This window comes from Erithacus rubecula, assembly GCF_903797595.1.
Source record: "Erithacus rubecula genome assembly, chromosome: 25".
Lineage (NCBI taxonomy): Eukaryota > Metazoa > Chordata > Aves > Passeriformes > Muscicapidae > Erithacus > Erithacus rubecula.
Window position 1 is genome coordinate 3,767,112 of NC_136677.1, and position 16,444 is coordinate 3,783,555.

Here is a 16,444-nt window from a genome sequence, read left to right on the forward strand (position 1 = left end):
AGTGTCTGCAACTGTGTCACAGGTAAGAATAAAATAATCAAAATATCCTCAGAACATTCAACATTCTGATGTTTAAAGACGTTGTCAATTTTAGCAGACTGGAACTAGAAATTTAATTAGAAGTGATAAGGCTTTGGGGTTTAGCTGGAAGTGGAAAGATGTACAATTTCATGTTTTCCCCCCATTTCCTGCCTCCCTGGCCAGAGCAGCACTCCCAGCCCAGCTGGGTGAGCCCCCACCTGTGCCCGGTCCCGGACGTGGTCCCTGCTGTGCAGCTGGCCCCCCCCAAAAATGACAGTCTCATAGAGCACATATCCATAGGGCTGCCCAATGCTGTCATTCAGATGCAGATTCTCCATGTTCACAGGCACCTCTGACTTCATGGGCTGCAGGGGAGAAGCAAATGGAACATCAGCAGTGGCCTCTCACACTGACAGACACAGAGCTCCACTCTGTCACAGGTGAGAGCCCTGGTCCAACCCAAAACCCCTCCTGACCAAAGTACCAAAAAAAAAAAAAAAAGGAGCTAAGGATTGTAAAACTGCAATTCCAAGAAAACAGAAGTAGCAGTGAAAAAGGTGAGATAAAAGATTTGCTGTTTTTTGCATCTCCTTGGCAATAAAATCCCCCAACCTCATCCTTATGGCATAACAAGGCAGAGCACAAATTGCCTTCTGTAAAAGTTGATGCCTTTTAGGTCTGGGATGCATGAAAAGAGGTGTCACTACCTGTACAAGTGCTGGCAACACATCCCAGAGAGAGATGTACTGGTGCAGCAGGATGGCACCATAGGAGGCCTTGCTCTCAATCATGGGGGGCAGAGGAAGGGGCTGGCCTGGGATGCAAAAAGAAAAATGAATCAATTATTTCAGACATCACAAATTCAAGCTCCCTCCAGATCTCCTTTGGTCCTCCCATCCTTAATTCCCAACCAGCCAGAGCCCCAGGGCTCCACAGAAGGGCCAGTTGAACAAATTGCCTGATTTCAGAGTGTGGGTGGAGCAGTGCTCTGGGCCTGGGTTTGGAATTACCAATGACCATGCTGAAGAGCTGTCGAAGCTTGAAGAATTTGGATGTGTAGTCCCCAGCCTCTGTCAGCACAGCATCATAATCTGGAAAAGCAGAAAAGCAGCACGTGTTGTAAAAACAATAAAGCAGCTCTGGGATGGCTTCATGCAAGAAATAAAAGCTCCAGGCACAATTTTCATGGTGTTGTCTGTAGTATGGAAATCTCTACACTTTAATCTGAGTGAACATCATTAAACAGCCACAAAATTCCTTAATTTAGAGAAGAGCCATTCACACTTTCAGAGATCTAATTTGCACATATCCAGGATTTCACACAGGATAAAGTCAACAATTAACCATTTTAACCACGGGTTGTTGGGATGAAAAGAGATTTATGGTACAATTTGACTTGGTAAAATTAAAAAATGGTGTCTTGGATCACTGTCTCTCCCTAGAAAAAAGAAACATCAATTCATCATCTGTGACACCTCCATTTACAATTCAGAATAAGGGAATCCCCCACTTCCTGGGATGGGCTGGGAACTGGAAACACTCATGTAAGCCCTCTTTTACTTCTGAGCTGTGTCCCACCTCACCTCTCCAGGACAAAGGGGTTGTGCTGATCACTTCTTTTGGTTACTGTCACCAGCCCAGGGTGCTGCACAGGCAAGGCAGTGACAATAAACTCACCATAACTGGTGACATCTGCCTTGTACTCATCAGCTTCCAAAGCCCCATTCATGAAGCCAAAGTTGGTGCCTCCATGGAACATGTAGAGGTTGATGGATGCTCCTGTTTTGAGGATGCTTGCTACAGTATTCACCATCTCTGCAAAAAAAAAAAAAAAAAAAAAAGGCCAGTGCCAGGGAGGCCACAGACAGCAAATCTGGGCCAGGAATTCCAGTCAGACACTTTCTGTCATTCCTGTGCAATCACAGTGATTTGTTTTGTGATTTGCATCAGCAAAGGGCAGCGTTGATATAACAGTGATGCATTAATACATTCAAATATTCCTCTCCTCCAGGTGAAAAAGGTAAAGCTCCTGGCCTCCAGCAGGAATTTTGCTTTTAAGAGAAGAGTTGTAAGGACTCCTCAGACTCCTAAACGAACACACTAATGACCCAATTACAGAGACAATTGTAGGAGGATCAGAGTCATTAAAACAGGCTGTATAGCTCTGTTTTCACTGCTCTTTAAGTGCCCTGGGGGTTTGTTTTTTTTGTTGTTTTTTTTTTTTTTTAGTAGTAGCCTTCCAAATGAGCTTTGAAACCAGGGAGAAAGTGCTGCACTCACAAGGGGCTGAGATTCAGCACACAATGTTCTGCAAGAACAGGGTTTGGTGCTCACCATCTGCATCAAAGACATAGTGGGGGCCTCCCCAGTTATCAAACCACCCAGTCCAGTACTCCATCACCATCTTTGGCTGGTTTTTCTGCCAAGAGAAAAAACAGAATTCAAATGGATTCAGGGCAGTCCTGCAGTCACTCCTTTTCTTTGTTCAAATTGTGTGGTGAGTGGTTTTACAGGAGTGTTTTCTTCTCAACTGGCACAGACAAAAAGGAGCTCTGGGCATGTGAGGAACAAGAAGCTGTGGGCCAGCAATGCCCAGAACAGGCAAGCAAAGCTTTGTGCCTCACAAAGCACAAACCACTGAACACACAAGCAGGGGCCATCAAACATTTCTGGATGCTGCTGTTTGGGAGAGCTGTAGCAAAGGGACAAACCAACTGTGAGTGTTTAGTTCCTGCTAGAAACACACATTTATAAATGTCTGCTTATCTGCCATGCCACTGCCAGCTGAGAGCTTGCAGGTGCAGGGCAGCCAGTGCTTGCCAAGGTACAGCAGCAGACCTGAGCTGCTTTAATGCCTTTTTAATGCTGCATATGGTGCTGGCAGGGAAGATTTTGCAGGAATTAGGTCTTCATTAAAGGCTCTGCACACAGAGCAATTGCTTCCCATTTGTCAGTGCCTGCCAGCTCCCTGAGCTGCTGCAGGATGCCTCCTGTCCCCTTAGCATGGGCAGGGCAATGTGTGCTCAGCCTGGCTGCCCCTCCAGCCTCCTGGGCTTTATTCCCAGCAGTTCTGCCCTTTGTGTGATGGGTTTTGTCTGATGCCACAGGAACTGGCTGAGGGAAGTGGCATTAAAGAAACTCATGTTTCATTAGGAGAAAACAACTGCCTGTAATCATCTAAACATTCCAGCTCTTCAAATACATTTATCAATCCATCCCCAGTGAACCAGCCACAGAAAGATTTTATCACCTTCTGGAACAAAAACTCATAACAAAGAAAAGATAAAACAGCTTCATAACCCCTACAAACACCTCCTATCTCAAAATTAGAGTGGCAGAGGAAAAGCTGCTCCTTTGGGGGGAAGGTGCCACCTTCTGTTCACTTGCAGAGTTTAGGAAATTCTGGAAGACCTAAAGGAGGTGAAAGCACTTCCAGCAGAGCCTCTTTTGCCAGCAGAGAAAAAGAAAGAGCACTCACAGCATCAGGGTGAAAGAGTTTGAGAAAAAGATGATGGAACTTCAAGAGAAAGGTCTGGGTACCAACACTTGGAGAAGTCTAACCCTTATCAGCTAAACACAGGGCACAGCTGGATGAAAGGTGCTGGATAACAGGATATTTAAATCCTCCTTCTCTGATTCCAGAAGGATTTGGCCTAATGAGAAGGAAGGCCCAAACCAACACACAAATCCCAAATCAGTGCTTCACTTCTAGTGCTGGAAAATATGGATGAACAAAGTGTTTCTGCTCCTTACCTGTACTGTGTCCAGGTACTTCAGCAGCCCAGGCTCCAGTTTCTGAAAGTTAACAGTGGCCAGTGCTATGGGAAAAGAAAAATGGATTAATTTGGGCTCATCCAAAATGTCTTGGGGAGCATCTCCTTAGGCCAGCAGGAGGGAGCTGCAACACCTTCTGAACCCCAAAATAACCTCCTTAGAAATTCCCCATCAAAAGCTTCACTTGGTATGCAGAATCCAAGTGAAGCACAGCACAGAGTGGAATCCTCCCAGGCCATCTTTCAGCTCTAATGTGCAGAGACATTAGAGACAGAGAGCATCAGAGCAGCTCCTGGGGTGTCACCAGCTCTAATTAGAGCCTGCAAAGCACTTAGAGATCCTCACTTAAAAGGCACCACATAAAGGCAATCTTATTAGAAAGTCCTGTCTGGATGGCACACTGCTCTGCCAGGCTCCAGCTGCAGGAATCCCTTCCCAGGCAATAGCCCAGAGCTTGTCAAGCCTGTGGGGGTGAGTGAGAGCAACCACAGGGCAAGAGAATCACAGAGAACTGGGACTGGAAGAGCCTCTGGAGTGGGAACAGCTGCCTGCAGGACAGGAGACACTCATCTGGGATCACTGGCCCAGCCCCTGGCACTCATTTCAACCTTTTTTGTATCTCCCAGCTAATATTTCTTCCAGACAAACTCTGCAAACACAGCAGTGATATGTGATTCTGAATTAAAATTTGACTTCCAACAAGAGAGCTGGTATCAAACCCAGCCCCAGTTGTGTCAGGCAGAGCACTTCAAAGAGAATATTTACAGAAGAAAAAGCTCACTTCTCACTATTTATACCTTGATTTAATGGGCTGACCTATGTAGTGTGCTGAGCTGAAGAATTCAGCACAGAAAACACCAAAGGAGAACAAAACAAAAGGTGGATTTAGCACTGATGTAACACATTAGCTGGCAATTCTGAAGGAGAACATGCCCAGCTCTGCTTTTCATGCAGATTAACAGCACACCATGGAAAAGAGAACCAGTCCCCAGAGCCTTATTTATCCTTCCCATGGGATATTCTTCACACACACAAGGCATCCCAGCATGACCTGGAGGGACAGCAGAGGCTTTGTCACCCAGAAGGGCTTCAGCAGGTCAGCTTGGCATTCTTGGACTGGTTTGGGATGGAAAGGACCTTTCAGCTCATCCATCCCAGCCCTGGAAGGGCAGGGACACCTCCCACCATGCCAGGCTGATCCAAACCCTGTCCAGCCTGGTTTTGGACACTGCCAGGGATGGGGAGGGATTCCTGCCTCTCCTTCAACCCCTTCCTCACCACCCTGCTGCTCTCCACCTGGAGCTCTGGTTATCCCCCATCAGATCAGTGACACACACACATTGTGGTGACATCCAAGAGCTCCCAGCAGAACAGGTCAGGAAAGACAACTCTGAGCAAGAAGGAGCTCAGAGGCTGCAAACATTCCCTCAGGAGATGAGGGCAAGGCAGGGATTTCCACAGCAGCTCTGTGGCAGGCAGAGAGTGACTCTGTGTGGTCACAGCTGAAAACTGCTGCACACCCAAAAAAAAAATCCAAAAGACAAGATCACTGTGCAGGTGAAAGCTGTGACTTCAATTAATGAATTTATCCCTCTCATACTGACATGGAAAAGCAAAAGGAGGGAAAAGAAGGAGGTGAAATCTTGCCCTTTAATCATCTCTATGCCTGAGATTGGAAATTTAACATTATTTGTGGCTGAGTGATAACAGGAGCACTCAAAGACTGTACCCTGCAAACAATTTTTGGGAGCAGTTACAATTGGCAGGGACAGGGGAGAGAGCAGAGGGCAGGGACAGAGAAAATCCCAGCTGAAACTACCTGAAATTCTGAGAATCAGTGCCCCTGAAACTCAGGCAGCTGCACCTCCATTTCTTCACAAGAAAAAGGAGGGGGGTGCTAAGCAGCATTTTAAAAACTTATCAGAATCATATTTTATAAAAGGGAAATGGGGATCCTTCTGCATGCTACACATCTGACACCCTCCTCACCCACCTAAGGTTTCACACCCCAAAATAAACTTGCTGAGAAGACAATGCTGCCCCACCAACTGTGGCTAAATTCGCTGCTCAAATGTAAAATTCAAAATCAAGGTTTGAATGGATGTTTTTTCTTCTCTTTTCAATTGCAAAGCATCTACCTTAGGAATGAGTTATTACTGTTATATTAACTATTACTGTTATTACTGTAATTGCTGAGGAACTTGTTTAATAGATATTGAAATGAAGCAGTAAATAACATTCTCAGCCTTGTAGTCTGGTAAAATATTAAGAAATGTTGGGTGCTGCCTTCTCCTGACTCAGTGGGAAGTACAGATGTCCAATCCTTCACACAGTGCTACACTTTATGTGGAAAATAAACCACTCTAAACCTTTCTGGGAAGGGTTTGGCTGCACCATCCAGCCAAGGGGTCCTTCCTAGCACAAACAGAACACCCCCAGTGGGTGAAGAGGGTGAATTAAAATCCTGTTTTTTTCCAAAGCCACAGAGAACCACAGCCCTTCCTCACCTCTACAAGCACTCACCTCCTTCCACCAAGCCAAAGGAAAGCCCATTCTTGTTGTCTGAGGTCATCAGCAGCTCCACAATCCCTCTGTTTAACAGGGCCTAGGTCAAAAAGAGCAAAAGCCATTGTGTTATTAGAGTTTAGCAATTCCCAGGAAATTAAAGCACAACAGTATCACCTTCTGTGGTGACAGCCTGCAGCTGGCAGTGCCTTGTATGAAATATTATCCTTGTGACATCTCCCATTCCTCCTGAAGCTTCCCTGCCTACTTTTCCCAGCTTAAAGGCAACTGGAAAAATCTTATTTTGTTTTAGAAACCTAGACTGGTTTCTCACTGATGCATCCAATTCAGGGTTTTAGCTTCTGAGATCAATGCAATAAACAGCTTCATTGCTTTCATCAAGAGGGATTCAGGTGGAAGGAGGACAGGAAAAGCAGAACTGACTGCTTGACAGTGGAAGCTGAAAAGAGGGAAGAGCTGATTTTTCCAAGGAATGCCATCACAGGACAGCTCAGGTACAAATGTTTTTCAATAATCAACGATTTTAGTGGTTCCTCAATAGCACAGCACTAGAGGAAACAGCACTCCAAGGTTTTAAACCCAGCACAAGGTTCCTCTAATCAGGATTGTTCTCTTGCTGCTGGTTCTTAACAGAACACTGGCTGATGTTTACAGGAGACATCAGGAAACCTCATTTCACTGTACCTGCAGTGGAAGTCACTCCTCCAGCTTCCAGGGGCTCTGAGAACAAGATTTCAGTCCCTTCAGTCTGAATTAGGAATTGTGAAATGTGATAAACCCTTTGTTTATTGTCCCTGCCTGGGCATGGCACAGTGTCTGCACTAGAGAAACCCTCCAACACAGAGCCTACAGACAAACCCAACCCAGCCACCAGGTTGTCCCAGCTCTTTCTCAACCCACCAGCACTAAATTTATACCTGAGCAGATGCAGACAAAATTCAGCTGCTGAGGGAACTGGAATTTCTAACCAATTTTACTAAGGAAATTCTTTGAGCACTGCATTAATGCCAAGTTTCTTCCCCTCCTTTTGTGTGTAAATGTAAAATGGAGGAACAGCACAGCAGGCATGCATTAAATGCCTCAGAGTGCAGCAGAGAAGCAGGAATAGAAGCTGAGCTCTGTGTGGGAAGGGTCACATCAATACATCCTTCTACTTTTAGGAAGGCAAAGGCATTGCAGCCAAGAAGTGAGGTAAGCACGGGGATTGGAGTTTTGTGTGAGTTGTGGGTGTTTCTTAATGAGTTTATTAATTTCAGGAAGATGCAACCTGGCCATAGGTGCTGGATGTGAATGAATCACCTTGCCACAAACCAGAACAAAGACTCAGAGCCCACTCCAACCAAAAACAAAGCCCTGCAAATCCTGCTTTCCCACATTTTCACCTCTAACCACTACTCTCCACTGCCTCAGATGCAAACTGCACACAATCCCAGAATATGATGAAACAGCACTGTAAAAATACACCCACAGGCCTGGCAGGGCAATCTGTCCTGACAAGTCTGAAACAGCACAAGCTCCTTCCTCACTGAGCCATGAAAAGCAAGGCCAAGCCTGCAGCTGCTCAGACCCCCAAAGTCTGTGTCCCCTCCATTTAGGGCTCTGAAAACCACTTGCTTGGCATTATCTCTAATTTGTTTGTATGCACACTTCATATTTAACCTTGTAAGCAGAGTTCAATCACAGCATGAGATGGAGTTGCTGCAGGAGCTGGCACAGCCCTAAGGGGATTAGCACTCCTGCCATGGATTTATTTGTTTGAAGAGCCTCTGGACACTCTGAGCAATGGGACAACCTGAGCCTCAGGGTGCTCATGGGTACCCAAAAGGTTTCAGAAGGATCCTATAATCCTGCAGCAGAAGAGCAAGACTGGACAGATGACCCCCCTGAGTGCAGCAACACCTTTAATCATTCAGTGAGAAGAAATTAAACAACAAACCCTGTGAGACACACTGCAGATCTTGTTATCTGCCTGCCCTGCATTGGTGCTGGGGGCACACAAACAGGGCAGACTGCTGTGAGATCCACCAGGATAATCCAGCCTCCCTGGGCAGGGGCAAAGTCCTTATCACTGACTCAGAGCAGCCAAGGCACACTTTAATCTCTTTTTGACAGGGCTAAAGGAGGCATTAGGCAAATTAACCTGCCTGATGCTGAGCCCCAGGTGACTTGTTCACACCAACTGTCTCCCAGGAAAGTCAACAAAGGGAAACCTTTATCAAATATCATCTAGGAGAGGCAAAAGAGGAGCCCCAGGTGAGAGTTTCTTCAATAAGGGCAGCTCTGCAATACAGACACTCCCCAGCTCCCTATCACCTCTTCTCTGGAAGACACAACACAGATTTATCAACACTGAGAGGGTCATGTGCCAACTCTTCCACACCTGGAGGAAACACCCAAGGAAAATGCAGGGGGTGTTTTTGAGAGTCTCTCAAACCACACTCAAAAGTCACACAGGAAAAAGAAAACACTGCAAGGAAGGTGATTTATGGGAGACATTGACACAGAAAAAGGTAAAAGTGTCACTGTTACCATTTTGACATAGGTCATGTAGTTTGGGTCTTTGGCATAGGAACCATATTCATTCTCCACCTGCACTGCAATGATGGGACCTCCTTTCTTGTACTGTGGGGGACAAAAAGGGACAAAGAAAGTGTTCACCATGATTTCCAAAACCACACTAGCTGGCAGGAAAGATGCACCAGCATCTGATGGACTCAACTCCACCCTCCCATTGTCCCAAACTGACCCCAAGCTGTGCTGATTCCTGGAGCAGAACTGGTCCATTTGTTACTGCCTCACCCTGCTGCTGCCACACACTGCCCTGGGCAGCCAGTGCCACCCCCAGACAGGGACAAGGGACAAGAGACAAGGGAGGTGCTTGCCTGGAGAGGGACCACAACGCTCATCAGGTGGTCAAAATAAGCATCCACAGCTTCTGTGAAGCCCTTGTAGGTTGTCCTCAGCTGCATCTCAGGGTCCTGCAGCAGCCAGCTGGGGAGTGGCAGGGGAGGGAATGTGTTAGAGGCTCCTGTGCAGTCAACAGAGGTGTTTCACCCACTGGCAGCAAGGCACACCTGGGCAGGTGTCACCAGGCAGAGCCCCCAGCACAGCTGGGACACCCTGAGATCACTCACTTGGAAATTAAGCCAAGCTCCAATTCCCAATCTCTTCTTTTTGTTCTGCATTTTAGGCCTAAATTCATTTCATCACCTCTACCAAAAATATTTCAAGGATTAATCTTATCACTCAAAAGTGGATTCCTTGCATTCCCAAGGGCACTCTACAACAAGTGCTCCTTCAAAAAAATCCCAATCCTTTCTCAAAACACATTTCTCTAATTGTTCCCATGCTGCTGATTTACAAGGCTGGGTTCTGTCTGGACTTAACAGAAAAAAGGGAAATTTGTTGAAGAGCAGAACAATAAAATGGTGTAACCATTTAAGGAGAATGAGCCTGTACCTTCCTTTTCTCTGCAAAATGAGGCCTAAACTAATATCCTCCCAAAGATCTGAAAGACTCAACTCTTTGCTAAATGTGTCTTTGTGGTCTTAAAAAAAATAATCTCCTCTTGAACTGAAAAATGAGAATAGTACTGTTGCTCTTTATTAGAATTTTTTATCTGTCTGACAAAAAAACCCACGTGGGTGATGTGACAACAAATGACAACAGATGCACTTCTCACAATCTAATGTGGAGGTGGCTTTAGCTGTGGTCATGAGGAGCTCTGCTCTCAGGAGTAAGTCCCTGACATCTGAACTCTGATGCCAAAGGCAAGTGAAAAGTTAAAAAGAAAAAAAATCCCCAAGTCTCTCCACTGAGGTTTGTGCTCTGTGCAGGTGAGGAAAACAAGTGGTAACCTGGCACTGGCTGCACTCAGGAACCAGGCAAGTCCCAGTGCTGCCAGAGCCTCCTCCAGCTGTGTTCATCAGGGGAAAACACAACAGGAGGCTGGAAAGGTTGTGGGGTTTCATTACTGCCAGCTATACAATGCAGATTTCTAGTTGGACTTTTAAAATGGAGCTGAGGTGAAGCAAATTCTTACATCAAGCTGCAAATCCTGTTCATGTTATGCAGAGTCAAGGTGTAGCAGCAAGATGGGCTCCCCCAATTCTGTTTTCCTGCTGTAATCATTATAGCATAAAAAAATTTTATTAAACACTGAAAAAAAAATAGAAGAGCTGCATCAGATAATGAGCATTCACTCACTTTGGGGACACAGAATAAAATATCTCCATCAAGCAGCCAGCCATTCCAAAGCAATTCCTTTGAGGAGCCTCAACTGTGTGTGATCAGGAACTTGGGATTTGTTTGTCCCCAATGCTTCCCTGAACAGGACAATTTCCACACTCACCTGGGCAGACCCCCGAGGTCCCACTCTGAGCAGATGTAAGGTCCAGGGCGCAGGATCACCCACAGTCCATTCTTAGCTGCCAGGGAAAGGAAGGCCCTGGGGATCCAGACAGAGGAATTACTGTCTGCCTGCAGAACCCCACTCCTGATACCCCAACCAGCACTGAATTCAGGCACCAAAGCAGCAGACAGCTGCTGGATGAAGCACTGTAATGCACTGATTAAGTTCCCAGGACTCCAGAAAGCAGGAGAAGGAACAACTCCCCATTGTGATCAAGGCACATCTAGAATAACATCTTCAGCCAAACAACACACACCCCCTCCCTCCAAACAGCAGTATTTCATAACAGAGCTGGCTGTGCCACACACCTTAGATCCAGGTTTTTACTGAAGTCAAACTTGCCTCTCTCCTTCTCGTGCAGGTTCCAGGGCACGTACCTGAAAGGCAGAGCGAGGGCAGTGCAGGTGAAGGAGGAGATCTGGGATGCTCTAAGAAAACCTGAGGCCCCACAATAAGAAGGATGGGAATCCAGTGGCATGGGCCATGAGCAGAGGAGGAGGGGAGGGGCTGTGCAGGGAGCACACTCACGTGGTGAGGGTGTTGAGGCCACAGGCTCTCATTTTGAGCATGCGATCCTCCCAGTGCTGCCGGGGCACGCGGAAATAGTGCATGGAGCCCCCGAAAATGCGGAAGGGCAGCCCTTCCAGCAGGAACTGGGAATTCTCTGTCTGCAAGCCCAGGCTCCTGCCCCACAGCCCCAGAGGGGTCAGCTCACTCCAGTTAAACCTGCAAGAGAAAAGGAGGTGTGAGTCCTGGGGAAGGAATGTGTCCTCCTCATTGCATCTCACCCAGCGGGATCAGCTCTGACCTTCCTGCTCCTCAAGCGAGCCACACTTGGCCACACAGAGCACAGGGATTGTTCACAAGGCTCTAGGCCAGCTGGGAGATCTTCCCAAATGTAGATTTAAATCCATTTCACTGGTTGCTTCCCCCCTGAACCCCCAAGCCACTGTGCCACACTCTACAACTGACACTGCTCAGAGCATGCAACTCACTTGCTGGAATCACGGATGGACAAGATTTCACTCACAATACTCACAAACACTTCCCTAACTTATGGCATTCAACATCTCCCTGCTTTGCATGGGATTTCCATGCTGATTTTTTAATATGGCTGATTTCCAGATCCATGTTACAACAGCAGCTGCATCTCAACATTGCCATCCCAAATCTCTGGGGACTTTGGTATCTTCCAACTCAAAGCATGGAGAAAATAAAAGCCTCTCACCTGTTCCTTGTGAACAGAGAAGTTTTTCCTCGATTCAGTGAACTCTCTGGATTATATTCATCACTCAGTAGAGACTAAAACACCTGTCACCACAAACTTACCTGTGCTTATATAAATCCTGAAAATGCTATTTGTCCAAAGAGCCAGAGCCACGGGGCCAGCAGCTCCTCAGCACTTTCCAGGGTGAGCACTGCTGCTGCCACAGCTCCTCTTGGCTCAGCTCCTGCACTGCTCAAGGCTCTGCAAGCTCCCAGCTCACTCTGGCTGAACCAAAACCCCATTTTACCAACAAGACACAGAGCAGTGTCACTGCCTCCCTCAGCCCACCCCAGTGGCTCAGCTCTGAACACACACACAGAGTCAGACAATGGCAGCTTGTTCCAGATGTGAGGGATGAATTCCCAGCTCCAGAAAGCAAGAATGACATTTGGGAGGAATGCCACAGGGAGAAAATAGAGGAACACCTAAGCCTGCAGCTATGGGTGAAGCAGCTGTTAGCAGAGGGTGAGGATGCTCAGAGCTCGTGGCTTACAGGGATTGCTAACCAGCAGTCTGTCTGTCCTCTGGCAGGACAGGGGGACTAAAAGGAGCTAAATCTAAGCTTGCAGGGTGCTGCATGGGCTGGCTGACAAGCTCAGAGGGTACCTGAGTAGCACAGCATTCTCACAGGGCTCAGAAACAACCGGCAGCAGGCAGGGGTAATACCTGGAAAAGGAAGCCAGATTAGATATTCACTGCCTCACTCTGACTGTGTGACTGGCTGAGTCTGAACAGGACTGAGAATGTTCAGAATGTTCAGAAACACAGCCAGAGAATGATGACATGAGGCTGAGAAATGGCAGCATTGCTCCCAATTAACTGTTACAAATTTCAGCAGCACAGCAAAGAGTTCTCAAGTCCCAAACAGAATATCCCATGGGCACCTGCCCCTCTATGCTGCTAAATTACAGACTGTAACTTTGGCAAACTAAACCAGCTGCATCTACTCCTATTTTAGGTGGAGAGCCAGAGGTGGAAAGCTCAACGGGGTCTGGAGATGCAATACTCTAATTTTTAAAGATTAGGTTGGAAAAGAGCTGGGTAGAGCCCTTCATTACCCCTGCACACAGAAGTGTTGCTGACTGGTGCCAGAATGAAGGCTGTGCTCAGGAAGTACACATAGCCAGATAAAAATAAACTAATCACTTAAGATCATCTTCTTAATCCTAGGCATAACTAACCTGACACATTCCCATCAAGTTTCCTCCTTTAAAACTCCCCAGCTCCAGTGATTTTTCTCCCCAAGAAGGGCTGGTAGGAAGCTCCCAGGCTCCCAATATTTTCAACACATTATCCTAAATATCCCAAAACCCACATTTCTCGTTAGGATCTGTTCAAGTAACCTCAGGAAAGAAACATTTCTGTGACTCAGCAGAGTTCATCCTGTTACCCTGAGCTGGATTGCCAGAGTTTAAAGTGCATCTGGGCTCTGCACTTCCTCCTGAGAGCAATTTATAGCCCCCAGGAGATTTTTTTTTCTCACTACTGTAATGACAGAACAGGTTGCAAATAATATATATTCTGTGATTTCACCTCTGCTTCAGGGAAGTCTCTTTTTCAGAAAAAACCAACCAAAACCAACCATTCCATTACCAACTAACCCCAGAGCAGAGACCCTGAAGTTGGATTGGACAAGTTAGTCCAGTAAAATGGAATAAGCCTTTGTAAAATGGAATTTGAAGTGCAAAATACAACACATGGAAAGTCCCAATTATCTTCTGAACAAAACAACCACGCTGTTCATGCCTGTGAAACACAAATGTGGCTGAAATCTTCTCTGCAAGAGAGATTTACCTTTGGTGTTCAACCACCCTCTGTCCAGCCCAACTGGGAGAAAAAGTTGGTGGAAAACAGCCAAACCAGGGGAAAAAAGCCATGAAGTTCTTTGCTGATGCTGAAGGATGTGCTTCAGAGGACAAGGTACTTTGCTGCTAATCCCTAAGCTCCACTGAGACCTCCAAGGGCTTTGCTGTTTATTCTGGGCTTCTTCTGGCCAGGGGGGAAAGTGAAAGCTCTGAGCTGCCCTGCAGAGCCCCTGTGCTCACAGACTGTGGCTGAGGAAAAAAAAAACTGCAACTTTGCAGAACAGTTTATTCTGCATACAGGTTTATTCTGCCTACAGGGGTTTGTGGATACACACTTAGAGGAGACAGATTCTGTGCCTCCATCAGGTATCAATTTGCAATAATCCTCCCTAAGAACCCAGGTGGCACAAACCCAAGGCCAGCTGTGCAAGAATTTTGCTTCTAATTATGCAAAGATTTATTAAAGCTTTTCCATAGCTCTGAGGATCAGGTTTGCTTCCGACTATGATTTTAAGAACCTGTTATAAAACATCCAGCTGGCAAAAAAAGAACTGTTTTATATCTCCATACATATCCGTGTGTATTTCCATGTATTCTCCAGCGTGTCACTGAGGGACTGAAGAGTTTGTCATTTGGAAGCAACAAAGATGGGATATGTTCCTTTGGGAAAAGGCATCTCCCCCAGAATTAAGATCTAAAACACGTGGGGTTTAAGTTAGAACCTTAAACAATTTCTTGCTGCTACTGATGGGCTACAGAGGAACAGCCAGCTGCTGGTCTGGAGTGTGAAACGGGACCGGCAGAAGGAAGAGAAGATGGAGAGCTGGGCATGGGCCATGGGGACACAAACAGGCTGGAGAGATGGAAACAACTCCGGTGCGAGCACGGCGGGGAGCGCGGAGCCGGCTCAGATGTGCCGGGCCATGGATCGCCAAGCGCAGCACGCTGGGGCGCTGCGGCGATCAGAGCCCGCCCGGGCCAAGGGCGGCGGGGCAGCGCCGGCCGGACCCGGCTCCCGGAGCGCCGGCCGGACCCGGCTCCCGGAGCGCGGCGGGGCAGCGCCGGCCGGACCCGGCTCCCGGAGCGCCGGCCGGACCCGGCTCCCGGAGCGCCGGCCGGACCCGGCTCCCGGAGCGCCGGCCGGACCCGGCTCCCGGAGCGCCGGCCGGACCCGGCTCCGGAGCGCCGGCCGGGACCCGGCTCCCGGAGCGCCGGCCGGACCCGGCTCCCCGGAGCGCCGGCCGGACCCGGCTCCCGGTGCGCGGCGGGGCTGTGCCGGCCGGACCCGGCTCCCGGAGCGCGGCGGGGCTGTGCCCCGGCAGCGGCGGCCGGGAGCGGTGCCCCGGCGGCGGTGGCCGGGAGCGGTGCCCTGGCGGCGGTGGCCGGGAGCGGTGCCGCGGGTGTTTAAACCTGCCCGAGCCGGGCACGGCGGCCGCGCTGCTCCGCTGCTTCCCACGCTCCCGTTCGCTGCAGCAATGACGGGAGCGGCGCTCTCCGCTCGGAAAGGACGGGATGCACCGGCAGCGCGCAGGAGGCACGGCGTTAAGAACTGCATCCATTACATTCATTACGTTAATAACCCTTTGCTCTCCAGCGGCGCCGCCGATTCCATCCGTGCGCAGCTCCCGCGCCGGCGGGGCCTGCGCCCGGCGGGGCAGCGACACCCGCCCCCCGCCCCGAGTCGGGTCTCACCTGCGCAGCAGCAGCCACAGCACGACGAGGAGCAGAGCCACGGCCCCGAGGCGGCGCTGCCGCCGCCCCCCGCACGGCCACATGGCGGAGGGAGCGCGGCCCTCAGGGCCCCCGCAGCGGCCCCGGGCCCCGAACCCCCGACCCGCCGGGCGCGCACCCCGCGGCACGCCCGCCCCGCCCCGGCCCCGCCCGCGCGCCTTGGGCCGCGCCCCGCCCCGCGGCCCCGCCCACGCCGCCTCCCATTGGCTGCCGCAGGGGCGCGCGCGCCGCGGGGGCGGGGCGGGAGCGGCCGTGAGGGAACGGCCCTGAGGGGGGGGCGGCAGGGACAGCGGGAGGGCACGGACGGGGAGAATGGGCTGAGAGCACGGACTGGGAGAGAGCCCGGACACAGAGCATGGACTGAGAGCACCGGGAGAGCCCAGGCCGAGACCGTGGACAGAGGGAACCCCGATAGAGAGACCCCAGGCAAGGATCCCACAGAGAGCCCCCCAGAGAGAGCCTGCACTGAGAGCCCGGGCTGGGACCCACGACAGAGATCCCGGGGGAGACCCCAGACAGAGACCTCTGGCCAGAAACTGCCATAGAGAGCCTGGAGAGAGACCTTGGACAGAGACCCTGGCTGGAGAGCCCTTCATATTGTCCAGAGACCCTTCCCACTGCCCAGAGACCCTTCCCACTGCCCAGAGACCCTTCCCATTGTCCAGAGACCCTTCCCACTGCCAGAGACCCTTCCCATTGTCCAGAGACCCTTCCCACTGCCAGAGACCCTTCCCACTGCCCAGAGACCCTTCCCATTGTCCAGAGACCCTTCCCATTGTCCAGAGACCCCTCCCCACTGCCCAGAGACCCTCCCCACTGCCCAGAGACCCTTCCCATTGTCCTGAGACCCTTCCCATTGTCCTGAGACCCTTCCCACTGCCCAGAGACCCTTCCCAGCCCCAGTGCATC

The 16,444-nt window shown here is 49.6% G+C and overlaps 1 protein-coding gene across 9 annotated transcripts in view; it reads right to left on the reverse strand.

Annotated features, from left to right (window-relative positions):
* The window catches only part of LOC306812220 (beta-galactosidase-1-like protein 2), a 152,360-nt gene that overhangs the window by 6,010 nt on the left and 129,906 nt on the right, over positions 1–16,444 (reverse strand). For 2 of the 9 annotated variants that reach the window (XM_079326585.1, XM_079326592.1), the window contains exons 1-14: positions 15,497–15,653; positions 12,606–12,665; positions 11,261–11,458; positions 11,041–11,109; positions 10,673–10,768; positions 9,204–9,312; positions 8,851–8,943; positions 6,319–6,400; positions 3,775–3,839; positions 2,356–2,440; positions 1,699–1,836; positions 1,032–1,112; positions 729–835; positions 240–386 (exon numbers count right to left, since the gene is read on the reverse strand). In XM_079326585.1, the coding sequence (XP_079182711.1) occupies positions 240–386; positions 729–835; positions 1,032–1,112; positions 1,699–1,836; positions 2,356–2,440; positions 3,775–3,839; positions 6,319–6,400; positions 8,851–8,943; positions 9,204–9,312; positions 10,673–10,768; positions 11,041–11,109; positions 11,261–11,458; positions 12,606–12,665; positions 15,497–15,579 (1,413 nt within the window). In that variant the 5' untranslated portion in view covers positions 15,580–15,653. Of the gene's footprint in view, positions 1–239; positions 387–728; positions 836–1,031; positions 1,113–1,698; positions 1,837–2,355; positions 2,441–3,774; positions 3,840–6,318; positions 6,401–8,850; positions 8,944–9,203; positions 9,313–10,672; positions 10,769–11,040; positions 11,110–11,260; positions 11,459–12,605; positions 12,666–15,496; positions 15,654–16,444 lie in introns of those variants that run through there. The other 7 variants (XM_079326586.1, XM_079326588.1, XM_079326591.1 and 4 more) reach the window with 5 other exon arrangements.